At 40.6% G+C, this 20936-nt stretch overlaps 1 protein-coding gene across 1 annotated transcript in view; it reads left to right on the top strand.

Moving 5' to 3' along the window:
- Positions 1-20936, top strand: part of LOC145850484 (3',5'-cyclic-AMP phosphodiesterase 4B) — a 99156-nt gene that overhangs the window by 41802 nt on the left and 36418 nt on the right. The window contains exon 2 of the mRNA XM_082967912.1: positions 10268-10364. Coding sequence (XP_082824038.1) covers positions 10323-10364 — 42 coding nt within the window. The 5' untranslated portion in view covers positions 10268-10322. The remainder of the gene's footprint in view (positions 1-10267; positions 10365-20936) is intronic.

A 20936-nucleotide genomic window follows, 5' to 3' on the forward strand; every position in this document is an offset into this window, starting at 1 on the left:
ACAAATACTCTTCAGTACCACAGGACAGGTCTCCAAGGGACCTGAAGTATGAAGTAAGAGCTGGCCAGCTTTGCAGGAGATGATCGACAGCTGGATGAAGAGAGAGCCATCGTGTGCAAACATGTCGCAGAATTTCACGCCACTCAAAGTTAACAAAGGCAAATAAATGCACGCAGTTCCTCTCTTTGGGAAGCAGATACTGAGAAGTGGCTGTAGAGCTTTAAAACAATTGTCTCAATATCCACTGACAGCAGACGTGCTTGCTGGCATTATGAGCTATGTGAGCTGGGCAATTAGCTTTCAGAATGCGATTGTTGGCACTGCTCAATAACTGGTAAACGGAGTGGTGTTTTCCGACATTGGCATTATCTGCTGCATCGGCTGTGATGTGTCTAATATCCAGTTCATGCTTTTCCAGACAGTTCATCAGAGCTTGATGTATGCCATTTGCAGCTTCGTCACTGTCTTCATAAAAGTCAAGTAACTTGCACTGCACTCCAGACATCAGACACTGAAATCTCATGCACACTGGAAACATTTGTCTATTTCCCTTGTTTGAGGCATCACTGGCAACAGAAATACACGGGCTCATCCAAAATATCCTGCATAGATAGTCGTTGGTCCTAAAACATTCATTGTAATCACCTCAGCTTTCGTTCTTGCCAAGTGCATCTTCTAAACAACATTTGAGTCATGAAACGAAGCACCGTTGAGCTTAACAAGACAGTCGGTGCTGTTGTAGCTGAGTCCGTGTTTAACCGTATGGTACACATACAAGGCTTCACTTGACGCGATTTTGTCATTTTCCGCAGTAGACGTCACGAAGAATGCACCGATATTGCTAGCACCTTTAGCTAGCGTGGCCTTCTTGTGCATTTCTGAGGATGCATGCCGAATTAGGTCATTCTCCCCTCCATGGCCAATTGAGAATTCCCAACGGCATAAAGTACAGAAAGCTTTCATCGAGTCACCACTGATGGGCTTAACCCACATCTTTTTTGCTTCCCATTGTTTGTTGTAGCTGCAGTCTTATCTTTTTTGCAGGTTTATCCATATTTCCTTGATATGCTAAACCGACCGAACAACAGAAATGACTTTGCAGGAATTGGCGCTATACTGTGATTGGATGAATATACGGGACAAGGGAGGCCCCGTATGGGACAAACCAATTTAGCCCAATATAAGGGACATCCCAGCTAATACGGGACAGTTGGCAACCCTAACTGTGTATGTCAATGTGATAACAGTTACAGACAACATTGAATTCACTACATGGTCTTTTATGTATACCCAAATCAGGATTTTCATGCAGAAGAAGAGGAGACATCGCCGCGCAACACAGGGTGCAGTCAGCACACCTCAGGTCAAACAGTTTTATTAGAGCGATAAACAAGAATGCAAGGTAAACTCCTCAAAGTTGTAGCAGCTCAGACACTGTTGGTGGTGGCACTTCAGAGAGTCTCAGGATCATTCTCCTTTGTAGCCCCAGTTGAGAGCTCAGTCTTCACAACACTGCTCTCTGAAGTTCTGGGACGTCGGTGTAGTCCTTTGCAGTTTTCAATGTGTAGACACTTGACCTTTGAGACTTGTGATTACAGTCTTCCTTAGCTGAAAAATAGAGTAATATTTGGTGATTATTTTGTCTATAGAATTAACTATCACGCCTGAATATCACACTTTATACTAATTCCATTCTAAACTGAAAACCAATCCAAATAATTAAAACTGTTTGACCTCTGGGGAAAAAGTGTGTCACCAATCAAGCCCCAGAGGAATGGAGATAACCATTCCTGACCTAGATCAGATATCAAAACAAGCTCGTTTTTGAACGTTGTGTTGTACAACAGCTGACTAAAGATGGGGCATTCAGATCAAGAACACGAGATGTGCAGTTGAGAACATTTCCACGGTAACGGTGTAGCTTTACAATTCTGTGATTAAACTTTTAAACAAAGTTGCCACTTGTTGTAGCAAATGAGTGTCATGAAATACATGCACCAGAAACAGGGTACAGTTTTTGACTTGTCAGAAATGTCAGCAAGCCAGCTTAGCTATGTACAGGGTCGGTTTTGAATCCCTTCAACTCCCTTAGTTCTCTCCACTGTGTGAACGCAAATCTGAGGTTTACTCTCATCTTGGCCCGGGCTCTATTGCTTTCCCTTTTTGCCTGTCTGCTCTCCAAATTTAGATGGAGGAGTAGTTGCTTCTGGGTCAGGTCGTTAGCGCCTCACGTCTCCCAAGTCTGTAAGCTAGCTATCGATGCTAGCCATTAGCCAAGTGTTAGCCATGGGCTCAGCTAGCTAGCTACAGTATCACACCGCCTCCTCACTGACGGAAAACGAGTCACTCATTGTGAGCCCCACAAAATCTGGCAGGGAAATCTGACCCGATGGAAAATAACAACCTATGAATACAACTGTTCTCAGGCAGGCTAGAGGCACAATATTGTTACTGTTGCATCACATTGGATGACCACTAGCGATCTGTTGGAGCTTTTGAGCATTAAAATAAATACAAAAAGTTACATATTGCAGTTTTAGTAGATACTATTTTTGAAAGTGGATGTCATGTTTTTGTGGAACTCTCAAATCTGATCAGTTACCTCAGGTTTGACAGAAAACATCCCTCCCTTGAGTAGCAGTGCACTATGGAACTGTTATGGGGATTGGAAGGTGAGTCAACAGTCAGAATAATATTGTGTTTGTACAATGAGGCCTGAATGGAGACAGAGAGCGAACACAGAGCCATTGAGGAGAGCAGATTTACTCCACACCAAAACACAGAGTGCAAATACCTGGTTTTCCCAGGTGGATTGGATCATTCAGTCTAACTCACTGTGGGTCTACTTGTTGTTGGTGTGCTTGCTTTTTCTGACCCTGATCTATTCCTTCACACACCATCTTATGTCGTGTTGGAAAGGAGTGTCATGGGAGAGAGAAGTCCTGGGTTTGAACACAATCCCTCTCTACTCCTTTCTCTTTTCCCCCCTCTAGCCCAGGTCAGATCTAGCCCAGTCAAAGAGCTCTCTGTCCCAGACACTGCAGTAATTCTTAATAGACCACTATGTGAATGGCATTGACGTTGTACAGTGAAAAGACATTTGTTTGTCTCTAGCATCTCACATCACTGTTTGCTCAATTCAATAACCACATAAGTAAGGGTTATTAATTTCCTCCACATCCTGTAGATTCTTATCAGTTTTACATGGCAGGGTTCACCCTGAGGTTGTGTGTAACACAAGCTGCATACTACTAATCTAGACACAACCCCTACTATATACTGTACAATAGATGTACAGTACTTCCTTAATTTAAGAAAGCTAAATCAAGCTACTTTCTAAGTTCTATATCAGACTCTGCTGGTGATCCGTCACAATTTTGGAAAACAGTTGTAAGGATGAGAATTGGATGTTCATCATTGATTACTAATGTCTGACTTGTGTCTATAAATTAACCTGTGTCACGTGAACTAATTGAGACGGTGGTCACATGTCCTGGAATAAAGTCACGTCCTGTTGAGCGCCATATGCTGTCTTGTGTCCAAGTCTCTTCTTTCACATAGCTGATGGTCCCAGCTTCGAATCCTCCAAACGGAGCATTGCATTGGTGGCAGCAGTGTTTTTGTTATGCTTTTTTAGCAGGTTGACATTTATTGTCATGAATCTTGTCCTGGAGGCAGAACTGAGCGATTTCCACCAGATGGACCAGCTGCAAAGTCAAAATTAGCTATATCGGTAAAATGTATGAAAATAAAAATGTAAGGTAAGCGTTAGGCATTAAGTTTAGCAGTGTGGTTAAGGTAAGGGTTAGGTATAAAATCAGATTTTATGACTTTTTGGCTGTGCCAGCTAGTGAACACACTGCAGAGCTGCCTCCAGGGCAATATCCTCTTTGGGTTAGGTGTCCCGCTAGCATTCCACTACGACAACATCCGGTGAAATTGCAGAGCGTGAAATTTAAAATACAATAATCGTAATATTAAATGCTCAGAAAAATACAAGTGTCATACATCATTCTTTAGCTTAGAATCTTGGTAATCGAACCGCTTTGTCCGATTTACAATAGGCTTTACGGCGAAAGCAGAGCATTTTATTGTCTGAGGACAGCGCCCGCATACACCTAGCATAAAAATATTTTCCAAACCAGCAGAGGCGTCACAAAAATCAGAAATAGTGATAAAATAAATCACTTACCTTTGAAGCTCTTCCTCTGTTTGCAATCCCAAGTGCCCCAGCTACACAACAAATGGACATTTCATTTGGTAAAGTCCTTTATATCACAAAAAAGTCAGTTTAGTTGGCACGTTTGATTCAGTAATCCACCCGTTCAACTCATAAAACATGCAGACAAAGGAATCCCAAAAGTTACTGGTAAACTTCGTCCAAACAAGTCAAACAACATTTCTAATCAATCCTCAGGTACCCTAATATGTAAATAAATGCTAAAATTTAAGACGGAATGTAGTATGTTCAATACCGGATATAAATAACGAAGTGCGCGCCCTCATTCACGCACGCCACAAGACTAGAGTCCTAATGGGTAGTACAACTACTTGTTAATTTTTCAAAAAACAAGCCTGAAACCTTTTCTAAAGACTGTTGACATCCAGTGGAAGCCATAGGTACTGCAATCTGGTCGATTTTTGGTTGTAAATTTAATAGGCCAACATAGGAATGGCCTGGGAGCTCAAAAACAAAAATTCTGGATGGATTTTCCTCGGGTTTTCGCCTACCATATCAGTTCTGTTATACTCACAGACATTATTTTAACAGTTTTAGACATTTCTGAGTGTTTTCTATCCAATTCTACCAATTATATGCATATCCTAGCTTCTGGGCCTGAGTAGCAGGCAGTTTACTTAGGGGCACGTCAGACAGACGAAATTCAGAATACTGCCCCCTAGCCTAGAGATGATATTCATAAATGCCAGCCTGCACGTTTTAATGACTGTGGAACCGAAAATCTGCTGAAGTTATCACTTGACCAAGGGATGTGTGGCTAAATGCAAGCTAGCATACCACGTTACATGTCCAGTTGAGCTCTGTATGCTAATGGTGCACAGGTCAGCTGTTTGTTCACCCCTACCCGCCTGCAATTGCTAATAACCCATCAACAGCAGCCCGATTATATTTGATAAAGTGAAAATATGAGGCTCGCCCCCAACCCTAACCCGCAAATATAGAAAATGCACTATAGGCTGAGTCAAAGACTGCAGAACGATTTTTTGACAGGGGGTGCAGGATATTTATTGGCCTGATTTAGATATGTTTCTGCTTATAATTTACAACTCTTTGGTAGGCTATTTGTTAGTCAACTTGTCTATAATTAGATACATATACTGTAGCTTCTCTTTTGTCATTATATTTTGCCCTAGAAGACTGAATAAACCCTTGCTCAACAGAATAACGTAATAAATCAATAGAATTAATCCTTCAAATCTAGTTGACATCGGTAAAGTTCTGTCATCTTTCGGGGAGCAAAGATGACAAAAAAAACTAAACAGGAAAGATTTTCTGTGCAAAGTGTCCAAATGACACCTCTTTAAATCGGTTGTAAGGAAAATAGAGTTGTGGAAACGACCCAACGTGTTTCTGATAAGATTTTAGTTTGGCTTCGATGCATATTTTATGTGGTTGAATATTATCCGTTTTTATGATGAAGACAACACCTCTATAGATGGTATGTAACTGAGCATTGCATTCTCTCAAGATGAAAGAAAGACATTTCTCCACTCCTGTTCCCAAGTCCAAATTTTGGCGACATTTGGTGTATACTTTTACTGCAAGAAATGCTTAATTCTGCAGGAGTTATTATTAAGGCTATAGCCCTATTCACACTGGACTAGTATTACTAGAGAACGTTGGTTATGTATTACCCCAGAATATCCGTTATTCCAGAGGACGATTTGGACGGGATAAATTCTCAAAACTGCCCCCTGTAATTCTTTATTTTTTGTTCTATAAATTGACAGTTATGACTGAAGCCTGGAGTTTTTTTTTAAAGGCTACACTGATAAAACTCAAGCTTGGTTCCCAAGTTTGTAAACTATACGAAACTAACTTTGGTATAGTGTCGCCATAATATTTGAATTGAGGAAGTGTGATCATAATCATTAGGATAATTTAGCAATCAGCAGTAGAAGACGTCCTAAATGCCCCCTAGCCTTCAGATGTGAACTAAACAGCTAACTTGTGCGTTTTTAGGCTACGGATGAGAAAGTGAACTTGTTCCAAACGTTTAGCTCAGTTGTATACTGCATTGCGATCTATTAACAGCAAGGGTTGCATCAAATAGGGGCAATTTTCTTTTAATTATGCATTTGGCGATGTTCAATTAATTCAGCCTAAAATAAAGAACCTTAATTAAGCCTATATAAATTTCACAATAATTACACATATGGGTTTTTTAAGTATTTTTGTATCTTTATTCAACCCGCCCGCCCTTCAGCTACACAATATTTAATTACCCTAAACCCGTCTGCCCCGAGGATATAACCGCGGGGACTGCGGGTTATGAGTCAACCCGCGCATCACTACAGTATGCTGTCTAGTGTCCATGTCTTATCTTTCATATAGCTGATGGTCCACTCTCCGAATCCTCCAAATGGCACGTTACACTGTTAATGCACTGAAGTGTGGAAAGCAAGATGTCAGACTCTGGCATCGTTACCGAGAAAAAATTTGATAAGTGATGCTTTTATCTTGGGTGGCTTTTTTATTTGAAAGAAATTGTGGTTTTATTGACCCTGGTCAGTCAGTCAACTGCTCCTCCCCTCTCACAGACTCCAGTTAGCTCATTAGAAGATCAGTCAACTTCTAGTGAATTTTTGTTTCATTTCTACAATGTTGTACTTGTGATATGCTAGATGCCTTAAGATTGATGTAAAAAAAAAAAAATCCACTCGGGCTCATCTGCTGATTACGGAGTCATTGACCCATTTTTTATCTGATCATCATCATCTCGGTTGCTATCCCCAGGGCTGAGAAGGCAGCCCATGTGCTCCCTCTCCACAAAGGTGGTGACCCTTAAACCTAAATAATTATTGCCATGTCTCAAATCTATCTTTGTCAAGCAAACATTTTAGAATCATTAATCAACTGTATGCTTAGATCCTTTCTAGGCACGAGATGTATTCTAAGTGTTCACCAGTCTGGTCATCTGCAGCAACCTTGGTGTTCAATTATGTGATTGAGGGTATGGATAGGAAGAAGCACTGTGCTGAACTGTTTGACTTATTGAAGGCTTTTCGATACTGTTGACCACTATGTATTGATTCAAAGATTGTCTGCCATCGGCATGGATCAGGCATCATGTAATTGGTTTGAAAAATACTTGACTGACAGGACACGTGTTTTTTGGGATGGTGTTATGTCAGGTTTCCTTGATATTACGAAAGGTGTCCCACAGTGATTGATTGTACTGTTTACTGTCTATAAAAAAAAAAAATTGCATTAAAACAATTTTAGATTTTTTTTTTTTTACATACACCTATATGCAGAAGATGCTGTTGGCGCCACAGTTGACCAGGCTCTATCTGAACTACAATCTGCCTTCATTGCTTTACAGAAGGCCTTTGTTGAACTGAAATTGGTACTTAATGCAGGTAAAACCAAGTATATGTTATTCTCCAAATCACGCAAAAATGTATCTGATGATTTATGCATATGTGCTTTGGAAGGTGCCCTCATTGATGATGTCCCCGCTTATAAATATCTGGGCATCAGGATTTACAAAAAGCTATCTTTCAAAAAGCATGTTGATGAGTTAGTTAACCCTTGTGTGGTGTTCGGGTCTGTGGGACCCATTTTCAATATTTACCACACACTACCCCAGCCAGGTGCAAATTGGGGGAGGGACACAAATAGCTTTGCATGTGTGGCTCCTTACCACAATCAATCAGTATGGCAAAAATAATCTCTGCTCAGAGGGCCTTAGAAATAATTTTTGCAGAGAGAGAGAAGCTAGTATGGAAGGAGCATCTTCCACTTTGGAAGATGAAGAATTTTCCAAATATGAGGATCATGCCTCTGTCAATTAGGAGTCTGACAGTGATTTGAAAGGAGGGTGAGATTGACCCTGAACCAGCCCCAGGAGCAGCCCGTCAGCTGCCAGTCCCAGGACCAGACCGTCAGCAATCAGCTCACCAGCAGAGAAAGGCAAAAATGTGGTACTCATGTCAAAAAAACAGAAATCATAATGGATTACAATGCCACAAAAGGAGGGACAATTTAGAGAAGCTGGTGACTGGGTACAGATGCAAAAGAAGAACCCTATGCTGGCCACTTGTGATATTCTTCAACATCATGGACATTTCGGCATACAATGCGTTTGTCATTTAGATGGCGTTGAACCCAGATTGGAACAGAGGGAAGCTCCAGAGGAGACTGCTCTTTGTTGAGGAGCTGGGCAAGTCATTAGTAAGACCTCAAATCCAGAGGAGGCAACATATCCCAAGGACCCCAGCTTCTGCAGCCATAGTGAGGAGGATGCTGGTGCCCCATCCGCCCGACCCACAGAACTAACAACTCCAATACCGGAAGTAAGTGTGAGTGATGTTGCGTGTGTGCGTGTGAGTGAGAGACTCTCCTACCTTGGCCTGCTGTAACTATATATGTGAGTGAGTGAGATGTTAGTACAATTCCTGAACTAAGTGTTTATCATTCTAGATTGCAGCCGGTAGCAACAAGAATAAGCGTTGCGATGTATGTGGACCCAAGAAGGACAGGAAGACAATACACATGCATCAAGTGCAAGAAATGCATTTGCAACACACACAGTAAAACTCTGTCCCTCTTGTGGTGTGTAGACCAGCCTTAATTTGTGTTCAATGGGGCTCATTTATAATTTCCATAAAATAGTGTATGTAAAATTTGTCCTTCCAATTTGTTCATTTCAAAGCAATAAACATCAATAGTGATGATAAACCTTGTTATATTTATTTGTTTAAGATAATCAAGACATGGGTGGAATAAATCATGTTTATACATTTTATTAAAAAACTGGTTTTATTGAAAAATGTGATCTAGCAGAGGTAAATGGCAAATATTAACCATGTATGTCTATATGTATGTCTATATTGCTTGTAATTGATATTAGTCAACATCTATGTATTTTTATATAAATTGTTATGGCTTTGTTTTAAAAACCCAATAATGTTGTGGGTCCATCAGACCTGTGAACATTGGGTGAATAACAAAAACATGAACACCGCACACGGGTTAAGAAATTAAGAATTTAAAATGGACTTATTTTATTGGATTAAGTCATGCCTTTCATTAAAACAGCAGAAAACAAAATCATTCAGTCGATATTCATACCGGTTATAAACTATGGGGATATTGTAACGTGTACGCTGGGAGTCGGGAAGCAAGTACAGGGAGTGACTAATAATAAATAACACAGGGAACAAAACAAGAAACACGAGTAGCGTACAAACAGAAAACAATAAGGCCTAGGGAACGAACCAAAGGGAGTGACATATATAGGGAGGCAGGTGATGGAGTCCAGGTGAGTCTGATGAGGCACGTAATGATTGTGACGTGTGCGTAATAAGTAGCAGCCTGGTGACTTCGAGCGCCGGAGGGGGAGTATACGTGACAGATATTGTCTATATGAATGCAGCTTTATTATGGGCGACAAGTTCAGCACACGTCACTGCATTCTATATCAGAAAGTAGGCTGGCCCCCCTTTGCAATTCCATAGATTGATGCATTGCACTCTGTTTATAAAGCCCTCCTGCATTAACTTCCGCCGTACTTTACTTCATTGTTAACTTATAGACGTACCAATACACGGTCTCAGGAATGGCGAACTCTCGAGAGCCCTTTGATCTCCACAGAGTTAGGTAAATCTGCTTTTATCAATGCCTCTTTAAAATTGAATGAATTGGAACCTCTAGTGCAATTCAAAAGACTGATTGTGTACCTTTTTCTTTACTGAAGAATGTGTTTGTTTTCTCTGATTGTGGTTTGATTGTATTGATGTGTGTTATGGGTGTGTATATTGGTGTGTTATTGACGTGAATGCAGATCTCATCTGAGAAAGAGACCTTGGTCTCAGTATGACTCCCTGTCAAAATAAAAATAATGGAAACCATCTTGTCTTTTATTTTACTATGTATATTTTATATCAGATACTAAACAACTACACTAACATGTGTCACACAACATCACATGTATGCGTGTGTTCCTCTTTGCAATCTACAACAGTAACACGTGTGTGTGGGTGTGTGTGTGTGTGTGTGTGTGTGTGTGTGTGTGTGTTCCAGGTGTGTATGTGAAGCTGGCTGGCTGTGGAACTGAACAAGGAATACTCTACGGAAGATGAGGAAGAGCAGAAGTGTGCTGACAGTGTCGCCCAATGATGTAAGTAACGTTCATACAACATTGAAGTAGTGTTCCAACAACACTCATTCCCTCTCATCCCCCTTCCCAGAGTGGCTAAGGATAAGTTCCTCACATAATTCAAAAATCTAAAGGCACAGAAGAGACAGTGGGGGAGGAAGGGAAAGGAATGTTTTAGAGAAGAATAATACCTCTTCAGTAGTCCCCAGTGAGTGAGTGGTAAAATGCATGCCTCTGATCAAACCTACAAATAGCTCAGTGAAGCGGGTCGAGCGCTTCAAGTTCCTTGGTGTCCACATCACTAAGGATGCTATTTACAAAACACATCTCTGCTAAAAAAAAAGCCAATCCAGAGCTCCAGTCAAAGCACATGTTTTCTGTAAAGATGCAAATGTATGCCAGTCTTTGCTAAAAAAAAGCATTTTATTTAACAGAAAATAAAAGTTGCACATCCTCAATAGCCTGCGCGCCCTGTTTGTTATGGATGATAGATGCGGTGAGTGCAGATTGGGATCCACTCCAAACTGTCAATGCATAAATTATGAATGAAAATTGTCGATTTTGCAAGGTAGCTACTCTACCGGCTTCATTCCTGACGAGAAAACTAACTGGAACAAGCTAGCCAACTTGACAAGTTGCTAGTAATATAAAATACTCGTAAACCTCTTTTAAACGTTAGCTGTCACCTTGAGGCTTGATAGGGATAAAGGCAATTTCTGTGGGTTAAGGCGTCCACATGCTTCCCAGTTGAAACAGTTCGATAGAGTTTGTGCATATATTTTGTGATGTTTAAGTTCGACACACCTTCGTCAGTGATTGGTCAACAGTAGGGATTCAATAAAGTCTCTTATCATTCAACGAGAGACAACTTGTTTTCATACAAATTTTTTCATTGAAATGTACTGCACCAAACATCTTAGATGTAAAACTGCACTAAGATCTCTACGGCAAAAAAACATCTGTCAAGTAGACGCTGGGATTCGAGAAGCAGGTGGTAAGTTTAATATAACAAGTAACGATACAATGTAGGAGTAGCGTCTAGACATGAACAACAGAAACAATAGTGCCTGGGGAAAGAACCTAAGGGAGTGCCAGATAAAGGGGAGGTAATGAGTGAGGTCATGGAGTCCAGGTGTGTTTAATGATGAAGCGCAGGTGCGCGTAATGATGAATGCCAGGTGCAGTGGTTAGTAAACTGGCAATGACGAACGCCGGAGGGAGGGAGTGGGAGTAGACATGACAACGTAAAACTTAATGACAGATTTCTTGAGTTGACTATTTTAAGGAAGTGTATACTGGCTACGGCGTCTAAAAATTGACAAACAGTGCTATTGCCGCTTTTCTTTTCTCAGTTTTCAAGCAAATGTCTTTTAGGGGAATATGCAGGCACGCTAGGCGCCAACTGAAATGAAGCATGCTGACGCCTCTAGCAGGACTGTATAGTAGGCCACTCAGGCTTGCTGGCAGGGATAGTCCCTCTCCACTCTGTCAGATTACTTAAACTAACACACACACACACAGTGGGGTGGAAAGAACAACATGTTTGTCTGGGGGGCAACAGCAGGGGGACTCAGGAGATACTGAATGGAGGGTGGTGTGTGTGTGTGTGTGTGTGTGTGTGTGTGTGTGTGTGTGTGTGTGTGTGTGTGTGTGTGTGTGTGTGTGTGTGTGTGTGTGTGTGTGTGTGTGTGTGTGTGTGTGTGTGTGTGTGTGGATTGTTATTGGATTCCAACCCAAAAAGGCCTGTGGTGTTGATGGTATCCTAAATGAAATAATCAAACATACAGACCACACATTCCAATTGGCTATACTTAAAAATGTCTTACCCAACCAAGGACTGATCACCGCAATCCACAAAAGTGGAGACAAATTTGACCCCAATAATTACTGTGGAATCTGCATCAACAGCAATCTCAGTAAAGAAATCTGCAGTATCAAATCGCAAATAAAATTGTATTGGTCACATACACATATTTAGCAGATGTCATTACAGGTGTAGTGAAATGTTGGTTCCTGGTTCCAACAGAGCAGTAGTATCTAACAATTCACAATAGTACACACAAATCTAAAAGTAAAAGAATAGAATTAACCTGTTAGGGCTAGGGGGCAGTATTGACACGGCTGGATAAAAACGTACCCGATTTAATCTGGTTACTACTCCTGCCCAGTAACTAGAATATGCATATAATTATTGGCTTTGGATAGAAAACACTCCAAAGTTTCAAAAACTGTTTGAATGGTGTCTGTGAGTATAACAGAACTCAAATGGCAGGTCAAAACCTGAGAGATTCCTTTACAGGAAGTGGCCTGTCTGACCATTTATTGTCTTTCTTTGACATCTCATTCAATTACAAAGGATCTCTGCGGTAACGTGACACTTCCCACGGCTCCAATAGGCTCTCAGAGCCCGGGAAAAACCTGAATGTCGTCATTTCAGCCCCGGGCTGAAACACATTATCGCCTTTCTCAAGTGGCCGATCAAGGGACTGTGGGCTTAGGCGCGTGCACTGGTTGCCCCCGTCTTTGTGTTTTTTCCTCTGTTTGCCGAAAAGGAGATTCCCGGTCGGAATATTATCGCTTTTTTATGAGATAAATTGCATAAAAATTGATTTTAAACAGCAGTTGACATGCTTCGAGGTACGGTATTGGAATATTTAGAATTTTTTTGTCACGAATTGCGCCATGCGTGCGACCCTGATTTACCATTTCGGATAGTGTCTGGGACGCACGAACAAAACGCCGCTATTCGGATATAACGATGGATTATTTTGGACCAAACCAACATTTGTTATTGAAGTAGCAGTCCTGGGAGTGCATTCTGACGAAGACAACAAAAGGTAATCAAACTTTTATAATAGTAAATCTGATTTTGGTGAAGGCTAAACTTGCCGGGTGTCTAAATAGCTAGCCCGTGATGGCTGGGCTATGTACTTAGAATATTGCAAAATGTGCTTTCACCAAAAAGCTATTTTAAAATCGGACATATCGAGTGCATAGAGGAGTTCTGTATCTATAATTCTTAAAATAATTCTTATGCTTTTTGTGAACGTTTATCGTGAGTAATTTAGTAAATTGTTAGTAAATTCCCCGGAAGTTTGCGGGGGGTATGCTAGTTCTGAACGTCACATGCTAATGTAAAAAGCTGTTTTTTGATATAAATATGAACTTGATTGAACAAAACATGCATGTATTGTATAACATAATGTCCTAGGGTTGTCATCTGATGAAGATCATCAAAGGTTAGTGCTGCATTTAGCTGTCTTCTGGGTTTTTGTGACATTATATGCTAGCTTGAAAAATGGGTGTCTGATTATTTCTGGCTGGGTACTCTGCTGACATAAATAATCTAATGTTTTCCTTTCGTTGTAAAGCCTTTTTGAAAGCATTTGATTGTGAGGTATTCTAGGTCAGGTGAACAAAAGGACTTGAGTTTATGTATGTTATCATAATCACACCATGAGTAGTTAATCATGAAACATACACTACCGCCTTTCTTCTTCCCGGAGAGTTCTTTATTCCTCTCTGCGCGATGTACTGAGAACCCAACCGGCTGTATGAACGGGGACAGTATATCCCGAGAGAGTCATGTTTCCATGAAACAGAGTATGTCTCTCTGGAAGGAGATCTTCGCCCTGTGCTCATCTACTTTATTGTCCAGAGACTGAACATTAGCGAGTAATAATCTCAGAAGCAGTGGATGGTGTGCACACCTGATATGTGGGATTTGAAGTCCACTCGGAATTTCCTCTTCTTCGCCGGCTGTGTTTAGGAGCAGCCTCTGGAATAAGTTCAATTGCCCTGGGGGGTACGAACAAAGTATCCAATTTGTGGAAGTCGTATTCCTGGTTGTAATGCTGGTGAGTTACTGCCGCCCTGATATCCCAAAGTTATTTCCGGCTGTATGTAATAACACCCAAAAATTCTGGCCTAATAATGTAAGAAATATATGTTTTTTTTAAATATGGAAAAGTTGCTTAGGAGCTGGAAGCAGAGCTGACATTTCTGTTGTTTGAGCAAACGACAAACTGGCTTCTTACCAAAATATCGTATGACAGACCACATATACACCCTGCACACCTGTATTGACAAACAAAGAAAACCTGTTTTGTTGATTTCAAAAAAGCTTTTGGGCTCAATTGGCACGAGGGTCTGCTATACAAATTAATGGAAAATGGTATTGGGGAAAAACATAAAATCAATGCACTGTACACAAACAAGTGTGCAATAAACACTGATTTATATCCTCAGGGTCGTGGGGTGAGACAGGGATGCAGCTTGAGCATATACAGTAAATCAATTAATTGGCAAGGGCACTAGAATAGTCTACAGCATCCGGCCTCACACTACTGGACTCGGAAATCAAATGTCTGTTTGCAGATGATCTGGTGCTTCTGTCCCCAACCAAGGACGGCATACTGCAGCACCTAGATCTTCTGCACAGATTCTGTCAGCCTTGGGCCCTGAATCTCAGTAAGACAAAAATAATGGTGTTCCAAAAAAGGTCCAGTTGCCAGGACAACTACAAATTCTATCTAGACGCCGTTGCCCTAGAGCCGTAGTTTCCAAACTTTTTATAGTCCCATACCCCCATAAACTTAACTGACATACCATGAGCTGTGCCAGGCCAGACACGTTTGTTGACTCATCCAGCTGTAATGCATGTAATTCACTGGCTTGTATGTGAAGCAGTAATTGTTTCAAAACGTCTCCTGCCATGTCACTGATGCATCGTGAAACAGTGTTGTTTGATGAAGTCATTGTCTGTATAGTTTTTTTGGCCTTTTCCCCCAGCATTGTCCCAGCCATATCCACGGCAGCAGGAATAATTAAGTCCTCCTCAATAGTATGGGGCTTGCCTGTCCTAGCCACTCGGTAGCGCACCATATAAGACGCTTCTAGCCCCTTCTTATTAATGGTATCTGTTGCTTTTATACATGTCTTACTACTCGAAAGTAATCTTTATTCTAGCTCCAAAAACTCCCGTGGCTTATTTTTCAAATTGTCAATTTTTGTTTCTAATGTCTGCGCAAGAGTGAAGGTTTCCCACGAGAGAGTAACGGTTTATGTGATTGGATGTTAATTATTTGACTAGGCTTCCTGTATTTGACATTGTGTTGTTATTTCGCGGAACACTAGATGGTTTAAATGATATTTTTGGCAGTGCAACGAGGCTACTTAAGCGAGAGAAAAAACCTCCCCCAAATGTATAGACCTGTTGGAAAATATAAAAGGTACTGTTTGAAAACGTGAATATTTATATTTTTTATTTTTATGTGAATCACATTTTTATTTGGCGTACTCCCGACGGCATTGCTTACTTTATTTGGCGTACCCCAGTATGGGAATACCTGCCCTAGAGCACACAAAGAGCTATACCTACCTCGGACTAAACCCAATTGCAGAATTCTGCAAAAATATACTTTGTGTATAACGCAAAACCCCAAACAATGCATGCAGAGCAGAATTAGGAATATATCTGCTAGTTATCAAAATCCACAAAAGAGCTGTTCAATTCTACAACCACCTGAAAGGAAGCGATGCCCACACATTCCACCACAAAGCCCTCACTTACAGAGAGATGAACCTAGAGATGAGTCCTCTGAGTGCAATATTCACTCTTAAATTCAAATCGTTTTTTGTTTATGTTTTGTGTCTTCTCACTTTTGTTTGTTTATTTCACTTGCTTTGGCACTGTAGACATGTTTCCCATGCCAAATAAAGCCTCTTTGAATTTAATTGAGTGGAGGTGCAGAACCACAGCTGCAGGCTAGCGAGAGACGGCCTGATTAAATAACACAAACTGTTACAGCCAGGCCCACAGATGACCCATCAGCCAGTGAGCTCAGGGCTTAGTAGTGTGTCTGTGTTTAAATGTAAGTGAGTATATAGTGATTGCATGCGTAATGTGTGTGGGTGTGTCGGTATGAGTGTGCCTGGCGATGGTTGTGGAAGTGGGCTTAGATTGCTCTGTGTGTGTCAGAGGCGTCACTGGGAAGGAACACTATCCATTTCAATCTAATAGTCAGGATGGAAAGCAGTGAGGTGGGTCACTGCACACACAGCCTTCATCAAGCCGCTAACCAACCTCATCTATTCCTACCAGGCATACGCAATTGTTGCAATATCTCACTCTCTGTAGCCAGATACACTCTGCCTCTCGCTGTCCTTGAATGACTCCCCAGCCTGTTTGAGAAGTAAGGATGTCCTATTCTATTATCCTATCCTGTGCTATCCTATTCTATCTGGGGTTAATTTGCAGTAAGTGTGCTACTGCTTCTGTTTTAAGTCTCTGTAGGTCCCTCCACCCTCCCATCACCCAGCTGTATAACCCATATAACTGTAGTCTGTTAGAGCAGCAGGTCAAACACAACAGATGTTCAGTCTCCAATTAGCAGATTTGGAAGCCGAGAGAGAAAGAAACTCCTCAGTGCCAGACCAGCCAGCCATCACAGGGTGTTACGTTACAGCCTTATTCAAGGGCACAATGGCCACAAAAGGCATGGATTTCTTAGGGTGCATTAGGATCCCACAAAGGGGATACCACCGTGAAATTCGAGGCATTATCAATTGCTTGTCAAATTGTGAATGCGAGACTGATGAACTGTGTACAGCCTACACAAAAAAACTAAGCAGAGCTCATGCCTTTCAAGCTATTTTTTTCAAGTCATTAGAGACGCATCATGCAGCCTTACAATGTAGATGTTCCAAAGGTCTGCATCAGTAGCTTGTAGGCTGTGTGTGGAAGCCAGGAGATGCTAAATGTGTTTGTCAAGTACCGTGAGACAGTTATTTGCTTGACAATCACCAGCTTGACAAAATGTTGTGACCACAGAAGCCCTAGCTGTAACGTAACAAAATTTGGAAAAAGTCAAGGGGTCTGAATACTTTTCGAATGCACTGTAAATGGTCAGAGGACGTGATCTGATGTTCGTTGCTATCGCAACCCCAACATTTGTGCTGTGCTGATCAAGGTTGGGATAGTTTTTTTTTTCTTTCTGTTCAAATATATTTATTGAACACACACACTAGAATGGTGTATAGGTATTTTGTAGAAAAGGCAAGTATGCAATTCTTATCTAAACATAAAACAGACAGAAACAAGAAGACCCCGAGTTCTAGGTACAAAGTAAATAATACAAAATAAGACATACAGAACAAGGACAGGTAAACAGAAAGAGGGCAGATGTCACCCCCCTATCCCCCCACTGCTCGGGTGCTGGGGCAAGCACATGCCACCCAAGGGTAGATTAAAATATTAGAATTGAGAGTGCGTTAAAATGTCCAAATTCACAATGCCGACTGGTCCAAGTAAGAGAGGAGAGGCTGCCAGATTTGATCAAATGTTGATAATTTATTGTTCAGAATATATCTAATTCTTTCTAAGTGTACAGTGTTTGCCAATTCACTGAGCCATAATTTGGTAGAGGGAGCTTCCCTCCTTTTCCAAAACAACAAGATACATTTTTTTTGCTGAAATGAGACTAAGAGATTAGTTGTTGTTGGGAGTTGGTTAATCCGTTTAGGGATTCAGACACTCCTAGGATTATCAGAACCGGGTCTGGGTCAATTGAAGTCTCCAGAACTTCAGAGAGGATCCTAAAAATTACACACCAATAACCATACAAGTTAGAGCATAGGGCAAAGCAGTGGAGTAGTGTACCCTGCGCAGAATGACATTTATCACATAGGGGATGGGATAGGTTTTGTAGGGTATTGCAACAGGTGTCCTGTATTCAATTGAACTGATACACTCCTTGCTGTTACCTTGAAACTATATCCATCATATTGGACAGCAATGTTCCTGGTCTGGAGGTATGATAGATAGAAACACATACTGCACGCTTTTGAGACTGCCATTTGACATTATTAAATTGTATTTCCTGTTACGGCTCTGCTCCTTTTCATTTGACCTGGCATCAACTCCAACAGCTACATCTTTGGGTGCCATTACAGGGGGATTAGGACTGTTCCCTGACAACACCTCTCCTCTTGTCAGACACTGCTGTAGTATTACAGACCTGCTCTTCAGGCTCTGCTGTAGTAATAGACCAGGGGCCGGATTCACAAAACATTACTTACGAAAAAACGTAAACTTCTTAAGGGGGAAAAAAATAAGAAGTGCATAAGATAGTTCGCAATTCCTCAAAATGTTCTTAGGAACTTTGTAAATCTTCTTATGTGGCATTGGCATTAGTGACGTGCTTGAAAATCTGCAGATATCAAATGATTTTCTTCTAAATTCGGAGAAGCCTGATTTCCCCTCTAACCACCTGCATCCTATGAGTGAGTGAGTAACGTCTTCAAATAAATCTTTCAATCTGTGATATCTAGTCTTGTTTTAGACTGGCAATTTCAGACCTTGGTGATTGATCATGTCATCACAGTCTCAAGTGTGACTTCATAGTCTATTTTGCTGCCAGTCTCCTCCCATTGGTCCTCTTGAAAACATTCATGCATGGTGAAAAATTAAGACACTCCATAATTGATTGTGTCTGGGCTAACAGTGACAGACATGTAGATCTAGTTCTGCTAGCAGACAGGCAGGCAGGCAGGCATAAAAGACAGACAAACACATCTAGCTCTCACACCTCAGTGCCAACCTCACCTCCCATTTATACAAATTGCGAGCTCAGAAAGCTCACAGAAAGGTAAAATGGAATTCAATCACAAATGTGAAGCGTAATTGAATGAAACCCAGCCTGAAGGTAATGAAATTCTGCTATCCACTCCAGAATGTCTACAGTAGCCACTTTACACCTAAACCAGCCGTTACATCTACCTTAACTGTATTATATTCCCTCATAGCCTGCTTTGAATGGTGGTGAAGTGAAAATCAATATACAGTATAATAATTATAAAAGCAATGTTCTGAGTATTTGATCCCAAATTTTATGTTTACCTAATGGGTTATTTTTCAACTATGGCACTTTTCGTATTTCTTATAAAAAATAAGTATGTTTCTTTACAAGAACAAAAAAATGTAACAGAAAGTCTTATTTTGTCAGGAACCATAAACTGGTATTGACTGTGACCAATATACTGTACGGTCACAGTCAATACCAGTTTTTACTCAGTTTTCGTAAAACACCTTCTGCCGATGTCGTCACCATCACATTAAACATTCAACTTTAAAAAGAACTGAATGACAAACAAATGGGGTTTTGGATTATTTGGTTTCTCTGTCTATAGGATTGGTACTACCACATTTAGAAATCTTTATTTGAATTCCTTAATTCAATAAATAAGAGCCTGCACTGGCTGTCCTTGTACACCTGCATGGAGCCTACCATCAACAATGCCATTTCTTGTTGAAATTAAAGTGGTTGGACACAAGTGTTTTATACTTGAAGTGTGATATTTAAAGTGTAAAAAAAAAGGTTTAAGAAATATATTTACATTGTGGTGGTAATGACAGGTTTATGGTAAATTGCATTGGCTGTTAAAAATAAGTGGGTAGAATGGGATTATTACAATATCATTGATTGCTATAAAAACATTAAAATATCACCTATTCTTTAACCTCTGGACGGGCTCCGTCCCGTATGCGGGATCAACATCCAGCGAAAAATCCTATCGCCATTTTCTTTACAAAATGTAATGTATATATTTTTTCCAAATATAGGACTATTGTATATTGTTTTATAGATACACCTCTCCTGAATCGAACCACGTTGTCCGATTTCAAAAAGGCTTTACAGCAAAAGCAAAACATTAGATTATGTTATGAGTATATCGTAAAAGTAGCCACATAGCCATTTTCCGACCAACCAAATGCATCACAAATAACCAAAACACAGCTAAATGCAGCACTAACCTTTGACAATCTTCATCAGATGACACTCCTAGGACATCATGTTACACAATACATGCATTCTTTTGTTCGATAAAGTTCATATTTATATATAAAAACAGCATTTTACATCGGCGCATGACGTTGACTAACTATTTTCCCTCAAATGCATCCGGTGAAACAGCGCTACAATTTACTAAATTACTATTCGAAAACATTTTTAAAATGTAATATTGTCATTTTAAGATTTATAGATTAACATCTCTTGAAAGCAACTGTAATGCCAGATTTAAAAATAACTTTACTGGGTAATCACACTTTGCGATAAAAGGGGATGCGATACTCAGAAAAATAGGCTACCGTTACAGGTCAGCGCCATCTTGGAACAATCGCATATCAAATCTACTCTTGTATACTATTGTCAATAATCCCTTACCTTTGATTATCTTCATCAGAAGGCACTTCCAGGAATCCCAGGTCCACAACAAATGTATTTTCGTTTGAAAAAGTTAATCCTTTATGTCCCAATAGCTTGTTGTTGTTAGCGCGTTCTGAAGGCTGCTCCAAAAGTACCGTCGGCCGCGGGACTTCTCTCTCAACAAAATGCATTTTTTATTTAAGTTCATTCAAACATGTCAAACGTTGTATAACATAAATCTTTAGGGCCTTTTTCAACCAGAGCTCCAATAAGATTCAAGGGGGACGGTTGCATTGTCTTTCTAAACGTTTCGAAAGGGGAGGGTAGCCAGGGGCGCCGGCGTCATAATGGTGATGGCCCTCTCCATGTGACCACTTTCCACAGA

Source organism: Salmo salar, chromosome 23, assembly GCF_965601325.2.
Source record: "Salmo salar chromosome 23, fSalSal1, whole genome shotgun sequence".
In the NCBI taxonomy this organism is placed as follows: Eukaryota; Metazoa; Chordata; class Actinopteri; order Salmoniformes; family Salmonidae; genus Salmo; species Salmo salar.